This window comes from Corvus brachyrhynchos, unplaced genomic scaffold (genome assembly GCF_000691975.1).
Source record: "Corvus brachyrhynchos isolate BGI_N302 unplaced genomic scaffold, ASM69197v1 scaffold10, whole genome shotgun sequence".
In the NCBI taxonomy this organism is placed as follows: domain Eukaryota; kingdom Metazoa; phylum Chordata; class Aves; order Passeriformes; family Corvidae; genus Corvus; species Corvus brachyrhynchos.
Window position 1 is genome coordinate 1,712,816 of NW_008236180.1, and position 11,920 is coordinate 1,724,735.

The 11,920-nt window shown below is 53.3% G+C and overlaps 1 protein-coding gene across 2 annotated transcripts in view; it reads right to left on the reverse strand.

Annotated features, from left to right (window-relative positions):
• WISP2 (WNT1 inducible signaling pathway protein 2) overlaps positions 1-9,482 on the reverse strand; it is a 14,852-nt gene extending 5,370 nt beyond the window's left edge. For both annotated transcript variants that reach the window (XM_017732972.1, XM_017732970.1), the window contains exons 1-2: positions 9,256-9,482; positions 88-8,834 (exon numbers count right to left, since the gene is read on the reverse strand). In XM_017732972.1, the coding sequence (XP_017588461.1) occupies positions 88-147 (60 nt within the window). In that variant the 5' untranslated portion in view covers positions 148-8,834; positions 9,256-9,482. The remainder of the gene's footprint in view (positions 1-87; positions 8,835-9,255) is intronic.
• Between the last annotated feature and the right edge of the window lie 2,438 nt (positions 9,483-11,920).

The following is an 11,920-nucleotide window of genomic DNA, read 5'->3' on the forward strand; positions in this document are numbered from 1 at the left end:
TGGTAACGCCACAGTCCCCCGGCACCTCACTTTGCCAGAACCGGGTGCTTCATGGCTAAAGCTGCCCCAGTGCCCCATCTCCCTTACCTTGGAGAGAACGCAGAGGAGAGAGAGGAAGAGGAGCTGCTTCTCCAGCTGGAGCCTCATGGTGCTCTCCCCTCTGCCACTTCAGCACATCACCCCCCAGGCAGTTTGGAGGCAGTGGTGTGTTCGCAGGTTTGAAAGCCCAGAGTAGGTCCTGCTGGTGTTTATACTCTCCCTGCTCTGATGTCACTCACAGGATCCAATATAAACATGAGTAGGTTTGGACAAGCCTCAAGATTTTCTTCTTTTTTTTCCTTTCTTTTTTTTTCCAGCCCACATTCCAGCTGCCATTTCCACTCTCCTCAAGGTGAGAATATGTGTCTGCCGAGACAAGGAGGGCAGGGAAGGGATGCTGTGCTGTCCCTGGGGAGCAGGGGAGAGAGGCTGGGGAACCAGGCTGGTGGGGTGATCCAGCTCCCTTCTCCTAGCCTGGCAGAGAAGGTTCATGCCCCATCCTACTGATCAAGGTCTGTCCAGGTAGAGCTGGTATCTTCCTCCTGAGATTTGAAGGGATTGACAGGACTGTCCCTGCTGCTGTGGGACAATGCCATGACCAGGCAGGAACAGGGCACCCACCCCTATATTCAGTGCTGCACCCAGTGCATGGCAGGCTGTGGAAGAGGGGTGTGTCACCCAAAGGAGCTGGAAATGGATTTGGTGTGGTGGTGCTGCTGCTGCTGCCACATAATCTCCATCCTGAGAGGGACTGAGAGGGACTATGGCCACCTGGGGAGGCTGTTGGGGTGGGGTGGCTGGGTGCACACTGTGTTGCATTGTCCTGGGTACGTAATGCACAGAAGGCTGCAGTCTGACCCTGCTGATTTTAAGCCTTGTAAATGCAAATTCAGCCCCTGAAGTATTATGACGATCTTAATCAATTGTGAGAATTATAAATCCAAGTTTGGGGAAGAGAAGCAGGTGCTCAGCAGTTGCCTCCCAACACTTTCTCAGTCTGCCTTGTGCAAGCTTTTCTCTTGTCCCCTGTGACCGAGGGTGTGAGGCTGGCTCTTAGACAAACCTAAGCACCTCAAGACCTCCACTAGACAGAGCCACTTCTCCATATTCCCATTCCCCAGATCTTATCACAAGATGTGAGAGGAGATGTGGTGAGCCCAGAGCTCAAAGGAAAGGCCTGAGCATAAGGATGCAGGTTGTCCTGCAGCTCTCCCTGGCTCCTCTCCTGCACCCTTGCCCTTTGCCTGTGTTCTGGGGGCCAGGACTACTGCTCCTGTGCTGGCCCAAGGGATGGAACCTGGTGGCTGTGCACAGGACTCTCTGTATCACTCAGGCGTGATGAGAACTGCTGCTGGATATCAGGTATGTGTTGGCAAACACACAGGAGATGCTGAGTGCTGTAAGCAGATCACCAAAACCAGGCAACCAAGAGTGATGCCCCATCTCTCCCTCCAGGATTTATTCCCTCTGTTTTGCCTTTGTGAAGCAGGTTCTCAGTCACCTGAGCAGCAATCCTGACCTCAGCTCCACACTTGCCAGAGCCTGGAAGCCAGGGCATGGAGCAGGGAGGGCACAGCCCAGCAGGGAGGAGCACAGCCTGATCTCTCACATTACCACCCCAAATCTCCACTCTGGCTTTGCTTCATTAGCTGCAATCAGGCTGTTAACGAGGTCATGGCAGCTTGTGCGAATACCAGGCCACTTTCCAAAGGCTGCTGTCACTTATCCCAGCGCTGGAGCCTCTGCTCGGCATGTTGGAGCCCCAGCTCCGTGCATCACCGAAGCCGTGCCTGGAGATCCAGGGGTCTGCTCTGGCAGCCCTGCCTGTGGCAGAGGAGGCATGAGGATGGCACATTGCTCTGAACTTACGGGCAGGGAGGTTCAGGACCCACTGACAGGTGCTCACAAGCCGAGGGTTTGATACCTAAGGCTGGAGACACCTCTCATGCTCCACTTTCTTCACCAGAGCCAGTGCCCCCACACTGGCCACGGCTCAGCCAAACATCCTGGGAGTGTCTTGGGAGAGCCAAAGTGCTGATCCAGCCTTGCCACAGGAGGACAGTTCAATTAATTACTCCAGGCTTGTGTTCATTAGGGACTCCTGATTAATGGCCATGAGTTCATTTCCCAGTTAGAAATCAAGTGACAGTGCTCATAACAGAAATAAAAACCTCTCATTTCCCACAATGAATGACCCTTGGAGCAGCCGACAGACCTGTGTGTGAGGTCTCAGGAGGCAGCAGGGCACCTCTAGGAGAGGCTGAGGCTCAGGGCTGCCCAGGCAAGCCCACTGGACATCAAATCCTTGTCACCTGATGTGTCCTGGGTACAGGGTCATCTCCCTTCTTTACCCTCTCCTCACCTCTGAACAAGAGGGGGCCTTGCTTCCCCCCACACCTGCTGTCATTGGGATTTAGATGCAGGAAGGTGACATCACTGCGATGGTTTGCCATCACCAGGAAGCTGTCAGAGCTCAGGCAGTGACAGAGAGCCCAAGTCAAGCCTGACTCAAATCAACACCCGGGAGTCAAGCAGCCAGGTGGGGCCAAACCCAGCATCCCATGCCTGGCAAGCTGCCCACACTTCCGATGCCTTTGGCAATCCTCACCGGTACCTTGCTGCATTTTGGAAGTGCCCAGTGGAGCCATCTGGAGGGGTAGCCACAAAGTCTCCCATGATTTGCTTTCCCAAAGAGGATTCTCCGTGGGTGACATGGGCTTGAGCTTCCCTTCTCCCATCTCTCCAGATCCCACCTGCCTGCCCAGGTCGCTGTGCTGGGGCTGCAGGGGCTGCAGGCAGAGCCTGGCACAGGGAATCAGCACCTGCACCAGTTTTGATGTGCAGAGTTGCACCAGATCAGCACATTAGCAGTTCAGGTTATAAATACTCAGTTATAGCCCTTCCCCTCTGGAGTATGTACCCCATATGTGTTCTGTACCATACGTGTGATTTCAGAGCTAGTAATTAAGTCCATATGTCTCGCTCTGCAGTTTCCATGGCATTATTGTCAGATTTTTTGGGGGGTTGTAATTTTTTTTTTTTTTTTTTTTTTTTTTTTTTTGTTCAGTTGTGCAAGAAAATAGTTGATACAGGGATCTGAATACATTTCCTTTGAGTTAGCCGCTGGCAAGCGCTGCTGTTTCTATAGAAATGAAGGAACTGCCCCAGTGAATTTACATTTCAGAGCGCTGAGTTTTTAATGTGTTTGCTGTTCTAACGTGCCATAGTGAATAACACAGAAAAGCTCTCATTTGCACACCCTGCTCAGCTGAAATTGCATCCATCTGGGATGGGTATTGAGCATGTTATCCCTTCATGCCTTTCCTTTGCTGGAGACTCTCCTTCTTTATGTCATGTGTTAAACACTCTCCCTAGAGCTGGGGGAAGTCAGAGCGGGGTCTGGATGTCCAAATCTGGCAGGGAGCACTGAGGCTGTCCTGGGTCCTGGCTGTGAAAACATGGGTCTAGGGTGAGCCCAGCCTCACACCTTAGTGGGGAGAACATTCCCTGGGCACTCCTGGCTCAAATCCCTACTGCAGAGGAGCAGGGCTGCCCATGGAGGGTGGACAGCACTGGTGGGAAAGCTGGACATACATCCAGCTTGGAAAAACCAAGAGCCATGAGCTGAAATGGAGATGCCTCAGGTCTCCTTCAGTTGTTGAACACTTTGGGGTGGCTGCTGGATGTTTTTCATGAGACTTCTGGAAAACACCATGGCTTTGGGAAATTTTGAAATATCTCTGCTTTTGGCAGGATGGGAGAGTTGTTTCCTACCCAGAATGAATCTGGCTCCAGTTTCAAACAGCAAGAGCCGAGAGAGGTGGTGATGGCTATTTCCATCCCTGTCTGGTCATTTTTATTCCCTCTGGGTCTCACACCTTAACTGGACAGTGGAGCCAGGCTGAGAGGACTGGCCACCCCAAGGGACAAGGGATGGGCCAGGCAGTCTTTTACCTTGAGGTCACTGCTTCCACCCCAGACCCGGGATGCAGGGACTGAAAGTATTTACCAGCTGGTGCCTGGCCAAGTGACTTGTGAGAAAAGAATTTAGGGCTGCCGTCCAGCTTCTGATGGTCAGGCAACTGCATCAGGAACCTTGGCTACATCTGGGACCAGCTGACCCCTCCAAGCTCCCAGCCACGGTGGCAAGGCCCAGCAAGGCAGCGGCCAGGCATCGCCCCTGCCAAAGGAGAGACAGGAACGATGCCTGGTGCTGGGGACACTTGATCCTTCACCATTTCCCAGACATTTTTAGGTAGGTTTCACTAGAAAGAAGCACTGATAAATGGGCCTTGGGGCTGGTTCTGCTCTCTGACATTGCCAAGAAGAAGGAGCTGAGCAATTACATGAGGAGCAAATGGACTATCACAACCAAGAAAAAGCTTGGCTTAGCCAGAACTGTAGTGAGACCTGATCCTTCAGACCGAGGGGCTTCTCATTAGCACAGCACAGCCTTGTATCAGCTGTTGTGGAGGGACAACAGGGACATATCAAACCCATCAAACCCTGGGCAAAACTTCTGTATGATTTTTTTTCTGCAGTCCAGACAAGAGCAATTCATAATTGTCCCCCTAAGTTAAACAATCAGATAACTCAAAGAATAAGACTTTTGTAAAACAAAGCTTGGAAACTTCAGCCAGATGATGTTTTCCATAATTATTTGGAAAACAGTGTCAGAAATCATCATGCATTCGACATTGTGATCCTCTGGGAGTTTATTTTCAGTATCAAACATCATCAAACATAAACTTCTTTCAAAAACTATCACTAGAAGTTTTATCTTCCAGACAAGATATAATCCCCAGATCCTGACCTTGTGTGGTTACTGACAGACCCTTTATATTTTCCGTGGAACTGGAAGGCTCACTCATGTTTCCTGGTCAAATTGGTCATTCTTTTTGAATCTCTATTTTTCTCATGGTTTCAGGCTAAAATAGACAGTGTTTTTCCTTCAGTTCTTGTCTAGCTCAAGGGTGCTGGGTGTTCTCACACAGCTGCCATGTCCCCTGCAGCATCAAAGAGGCTGCAAATGGAGGCACTCACTGATGTGCAGCCAGTGATGCTCCAAACTCACCCTGTAATTGTGCCAGCTCTGCTTTCGAGAGGGGTTTGGTGGTGGCTGTGTTCCCTTCCAGCCCTGCTTTCTGTGACTCTGGCAAGGCTTTTGAAGATGTAAGTGCTGCACACATGAGGCAGCCGGTGTTATGCCTGGGAAGCGTGTGCTGCTGCAAGAGATTTGGGTGACACAGGCTGTGTCTGTTCCCAAATGTCACAGCCCTTCACATCCCCAGGGTTGCTCTTGGCTCACCATCAGCAGGAGCAGCTCAGGGTGCTGGTGGAACCAGGATGGTGGGACAGGGCGGTGACGTGGGGCAAAGACAGCCCTCTTCAGCTGGTATAGCTCCAGTGGATGCTCTGCAAACCCCTGGCTGTGGCTGGGACCTTCCCAAAGGCAGTGAAGTGGGCACTCCTCAGCATCCCTGATGATTGGAAGCAGCCTGGCTCCTGCAGGAGCTTTCAGCATGGACCTTGGGCACATTGGGAAGCTGGGCTGGGGGGGACTGAAGGGCTGCCAGTTCACCCTTCACACCCAGCACTTGAAATGACTGGTCACCACCCAAACCAGCTGACAAGGGGACATGCTGCCTCTCCCCAGGACTAATGCCAAAGGCTTTGCAGGTGAGTCCCACTTCCAAATTCCACCCCAGGGAACAAAGCAATGGCTGGGCTTGCTCTCCATCTTCTGAGCAAGACTGGAAAAGCTGAAGCAAGCGATGCCTCCATGTGCCAAGGAGTCCCAGGCCCCCAGCCCTTCCCTATGCCCCCTCCTGATGCCAGAGACATCTGGAGACATTTCCCAAGCATGAACTTCACATAAACCACCTCCTCTTGTCCCCTTCCCCAGCCAAATCAATAAAGACATGACTGAAACCTTTAGAGTGTGTGTGGGATCCAGTTGAGAAAAACAAACCTCTGGGTCTCACTATGGTTATGAAAGCAGCGATGTCGCCTGGAAAGTATGTACCAGGGAGCAGAGAGCAGAGGGGCGAGCAGAGGAGCTGGGCACCAGCTCAAATATGACTCAAAATCACGGGAAATTATTTCTGATTAATGTAATTACTTCGGCTCCAGCCCTGATCAATATGAGGAGCTAAAATGTTCATAAACCGGCCGAGAATGTGAACTATGCAGAATGATTTGTAAAAGGTGTTTGGCTGGGTGTGCTCTCCCCTGGCTGTTGGGTTGCCCAGGGCAGGGTGACCTGGTGCCGTGGGAGGTGGGAGAGCGGTGATTTGCTAATTGCAAACTGGTGGACCCCAAACAGAATCCCCCTCAAAGGAACAGGGAGGGGACTGCCTCATGCAGGTCCTGAGTCTAAATAAAAGCAACCAGCCTGCTTGGCTGGGCTTCTTCTGTGCTCTGACCACAAAGCAAGAGCCAAGATTGGCCTTTTACAGGCTTATGGTGGCCCCCACAGCATGGGGAGGTGCTGGTGGGCTGGCACCCAGCACAGCCCAGGCAGGGGCTCTGTGTGGGCACTGAGGGGGCAGTGGAGAACTGCAGGAGCATGGGGACACAGCTGGAGAGGACAGTGTCCTCAGGCCTCCTACCGCCTGAGCCCGAGCTGTGCCAAGTGTCGTGTCAACCTGCACGGCAGAGGTGCTGCCTCCTCAGGGGCATGGCTGTGACTTAGGGAACCGCACCCACAGAGGCAGATCAGGAGGAGGAGCCTGGGAGATCCCTGCAGATCGAGGACGGGTTGGATGGGACTTTGAGAAGCTTTGTCTGGTAAAAGGTGTCCCTGCTCGTGGCAGTGATTGGAAACTACATGATCATTAAGATCCCTTTCATCTCGAACCATCCTGTGGTTCTAAGATCCCCTGCAGCAGGTCCCCAAGAATGATGCCTGTTGGCCATATGAAGGTGGTAGGAACTTCCCCCTGTGAAGGCAAGCTGGGGTTGGGGAAAAGGTGCTCTGGGGCATGGGGGTCTCCCATGAACTGGTGGTTCCTCTGACATGGTGAGGAAAGGGAAGAAGGGCTGTTACAGTCTCATTTTTGTCCTGCTGTTTCCCCAGGAGACTGAAGAACCCCACTGTGAATGTCTCCCACTATCCAGATTTCTCAGGACAGTGTCCCCAAAAGCAGGGATAGAGGCAGAAATAGGAAATAAGTTCTCCTGGGCCAGGAGCTGTCAGTGCTCTGGCACCACGGGGCAGGAGGAGATGGAGTGGTGAGGGCTTCACCCTCCCACTTGAGCTGCTCTTCAGGCTCCGAGCTGCCACTGCCCATCAAACAAGCTGAAGTCCCCGTCTTTGGTGGTGACAGCTCCATCTTTACCTGGCAGTGAGGCTGCAAGTGACAGCCACCACCTGAAGCAGCTATTGCTGCCTCTCTCCCACAGGACACTTGATTAGCAACTGCTGGAAAACTCCCTGGTTCTTTTTGAATGGGACTCTGTTGGCTTTCAGCCATGCAAGCCCTGCCTGTGTGAGGTCCCTGCACCTACAGCCCTCCTGGCCACGGGAAGGAGACCGTTCTGGAAGTTTTTAATTTTCTGAGTACAGTGTTTATGATTTTCTTTAAAAATGGGTAAAAAAAGAAAAAAAAAGGCAAGAAAAGCCTGTGACTCGTGACTCAGTGGGATGTGTCAGGCTCTGGATTAGAATCTGCTCATTCTGAGCACTGCCACTGTGGATTGCCTCTTCTGCTTGCATAACTGGTCCAGTTCTGCTTCTGGCAGAGAGATCAGCCCACTGGTGATCTCCTTTTGGGAGATCAGACAATCCAGAGTGAGAGGAGCCCCCTGAGCCTCACAGAGCATTGCTGCCCCACCAAGCTGGCCACAGACCTCCAGGGCCATCTGCAGAGACATCATGGAGGGAGGTAGTGCAATGGTGTGAAAACATTCCAGATTTCTGTGTCCCCAGGTGGAAAATATCAGGAACTTCTATCAGGGGTCACCAGAGCAGGGATCCCATCTGCAGCCACTGCTTCCAAGCTGGGAAAAGCCTGGCAGTTTGTGGTGGAGCTGCAGCAGCACTGCCTCAGCCACGCTGGGAACCAGGATGGGCTGGGCTGGGCTGGGAATTGCAAAGCATCCCTCCTGTACTTTCAAATCAAGACCCTTTGGGGTGGGTTTCCACTTGCTGAAGGGCTTTGGGGAGGGAAATAGAGAAAGGGAGTGTTTGACTTACATGGCTGTCTGCACCTGGTCACCCAGGGCTGGTGATGGCAGCCTGGCTATGGCTCGGCTTGTCTCTGGAGCTGCTCCCAGCCAGTTTGGAATCAGCCAGAGCCCCAGAGGAATGTCTTACAATGCAGCAGCTCTTCAAAGGCAGCTCTTCTCGAGAACCAAACCCCAGGAAGGAAAATGCATCCTGGAACCCCTGTCACCAGGGCAGCAACTGGAGTGTGGAGAGCAGTGAGTGCATGGGGCAGCCAGGCTGCTCCTCTGCCCTCCCTACTGGCCCAGGCTGCAGAGGATATTTTGAGGGGATCTGGCTGCTGTGTATGCTGTCTGTGATACTTTTCTGACATTACCTCCATGTTCTTCCAGGGGCAGGGAGCTCCCCAGGCCACATGGAGAAATCCTGGTCTGTGATTTTGCTGGAAACCACATGTAGCACAACGTGGTTGGGGTTGGGAGAGCATTTCCCCGGCATTTGTCTGCATTCTCTAGCTGCCAGAAGCTGACCGCATTCAAATCCCGGTTTTCTTTGCATCCCTTGGTCCTGCTGAGCTGTGGTCTGCCATCCTGCTGGCCTGCCACCCAGAAATCCTGCTCTGGATCATCTGCATGAGGATTAAAAACAAACACTTCCAAACCACAGTCCTCGAGTGGGAGGCAACGAGCCGAGGGCTGTCGGAGCAAAGGGAAGATCCTCGGAGCTGTGCAGGAGAAGCCAAGCCAGCCTGGCACACGCTAGTGGGCAAGGGACAAGTGCAGAGGCTCTGACTCCAAGGGACACCAGCCACCCTCTACATGCAGCCCCAGCTTTGAGATCTCGCTTTGCTGCTGCCACAGTTCCCAGACTCGTGGTGCAGCTTCTGCTGCAGACCAGTCCCTTGCCCAGCAGCTTGGTCCAGGGATGCTCTGCTCAGCCCAGGCTCCCTGCAGCAAGGCAGAGCTGTGCCTCCAGCCTTGGCTGCTGCAGCCTCCCTCCCTAAATTCCACCTGACAGTGCTGCTGTGCCTTCCCCTGCGTTACACTTACCTCGTGCCTCCTGTGATGGCACCAAAGGTGCTACAACCCCATGGAGAGGCAGCTCGAAGGTCCTGCATTGTCACACAGCTCCTGCTTGGACCTGGATACATCCTCCACAGCCTGATTGTCTTCCTTGTCCCCATGCAGGACCACGGGCACCTGGTTTGAGCCAACCTACCTCTCCCAGGGCTTGTCTGCAGGGTGAGAGCCCAGCCTTGCTCCTCCTGCCTCTGAGCCCTGGCCCCTGGAAACATCTGCAAGGAAATAGCTGAAGGTATTGAAAGGGGAGGCAGGAAACGCTCTGAATATTTTTTTTTCTAAATATAATGGCACTAATGTTGTTTGCAGTGTTAAAAATAGAAACGAAGAGAACCTGCCTTTTTCCTGTTTGCTTTCAGCTCTCACTTTCCCGCCTGTCTCTGCATTCTGGGGCTCTGCATGAAAATAAACCCATGAAAGATCTCAGCAGTGTGCAAAGCAAAGCCAGATGAGTTTTGCCTTGGCTTCAGCTTCCCCAAGTGGGGCCATGCTCCTCTGTGGAGCACAGGGATCTTCAGGCTGTGCACTCCTCACCTCCAGCCACTGTCCCTGCAGGCTCCGTCCAGCTGCAGTGGGACCAGCACTGACCCCACTGCTGCAGAACTGGCCACTCACTGGGAGCGTGGCCACCCTCCTGCACCCTGTGTTCGGGCTCTGGTCACTCTCCTGACTTTCCCAAGTGGATCAGTGCTACAAGTGGGCCCCGAGCAGCACTGCTGCTCTTCCTCCCATGGCTGACAGAGCTGTGCTCCCGCCCCAGGCTGGATCTGCCAGGGTACTACCACAGAAGCCCTGGGGAAAATCTCCCTGCTCCCACCTCTTCTGCTGGAGATATTTCTCCAGATGCCTGTGGCACATTCCTCTAGCATGCACTGCATGTACCCATTCTCAGGTCTCCCTCCAGCCTCCTTCCACTGGGAGGATTTTGCTGCCAATCTCTCACCAGCTCATTACAGAGCAATGGCCATCACTAAATTCAGAGGCTGATGGATTCAAATTCACTTTGGCAGCTTCGAGCCAGACCAGGGTTCCCAGAACCTGGAGGATCAGGTGTGGGAGCCAAATCCCAGTCCTGAGCACAGCAAACTCGCCAGGGACACAGTATCTGAACAGCAACGTGCCTTTAATCCGGGAGGCGATACCACACCCGGGCTCAGCACGGCTGCTTGGTTGCTGCAGGTGTTCAGAGGAAAAGCTCAGCACTCATTTTTCAGCAGAGCAACCCAGGGAATGCGTGTCTTGGATGGAGGCTGCTGCCTGATTTATTACAGACTCAGCTCGAGGTGCCTCGGGAGAGTAAGCCCTGGCAGAGGATGAGAGGCAGGCGTGTGTACGGATGGATTGCAGCACACAAAATGCTGCGTTGTAGTAAGACTGCCTGGAATGCACCGAAGCCGGCAGCGGGAGGATGAATGAGTTCTCTGGCCTGGTTTACATTCCTCTGCCATCCCCAGTTTCTTTCTTGAGCTGGTGAATGGGGAGGGTGGGCAGCCTTGGACTTTTGGTCTGTCTTGGAAATCCACGAGGCAGCCAAGCGCTGGCCTGGAGTGTTGCTGGCACTGTCCTGGCCACATGAGCATGCTGACAGTGCCAAAGGACTGGCTCCACTATGTCCAGGTGCCACCCCTTGTGCAACATCCCTCAAAAGGCTGACTTTTGCAAGGAGTGGTTTCTTCATAACGTGGCAGCTTACAGGGCTGACCTCAGGTTGTTCTTAGTTAGCTGAAAATCAGGTGTTTAAAATGCCACTGGACTATTGTGAGTCACTGTCTGGGCCATTTATGTGTTAAAGAGCCAGTTCTCCTGTGTGTCACTGTAAAGTCTGTGCTTGAACCTGGCATGATGTGATTTTAAAAACAACAAGAAGCTTCCTCATGCTTCACTCCCCTCCACTAGGTGCTTTCCTGGCCCTGGCATAGCTCTGGCCTTGGGTAGCCCACACACTTCTGCAGCTTTTCGACTGCCTCTTCCTGACCGAGCGTGTCTGGTGCTGCCAGTGCCCAGTCTGTGCTGTCAGCAAGCATTCAGGTTTTTCAGCAGTGGTGTGTCAGCAGTATCCAAAGGGATCATTGATTCACAGAGTGTGACAATGATGAGCTTCACTGGGGCTTCCTGACTGTGCTTTTGGGGCCCATTTGGGCACCAAACCTGTGGTAGGAATGGGATTCTGGGATTGCACCCACCTGGTGCAATCTGTCATGGTGTTAACTGGGGCTGAGCCAGAACCATTGACAGAGGGTGGGCAATGGGGACTGACTGCCCATCGCCAGGAGCTCCTGCCCTGCTTAGTGCAGACTGTCTGTCTGACAGTCCCTCTGTAATGCACAGATTGCCCTGGATTTACAGGTGGGAGCTCAACCACAGGGATTTCCCAGGTGTTCCCCTCTGCCCGGTCCTGCTGCTCATCTGCGAGATATCCCGCCCACAACCCATGCTGTGGTGTGAGCTGGGAATGAGACAAAGCCTTGGCATCCGAGGAGAAGAAAACAGCCCTTGGAAAGGACTTTAGCCATAACCTGTGTGTTCAGGTGCTCGGCCTCTTCACCTGGCCAGGCCGAGCAGACAAACGAGGGTTCCCGGGGCGGAGGGCAGGGGGCTTGACCCGTGGTCTGGCCGGGACGGGGCGGGCGGTGGC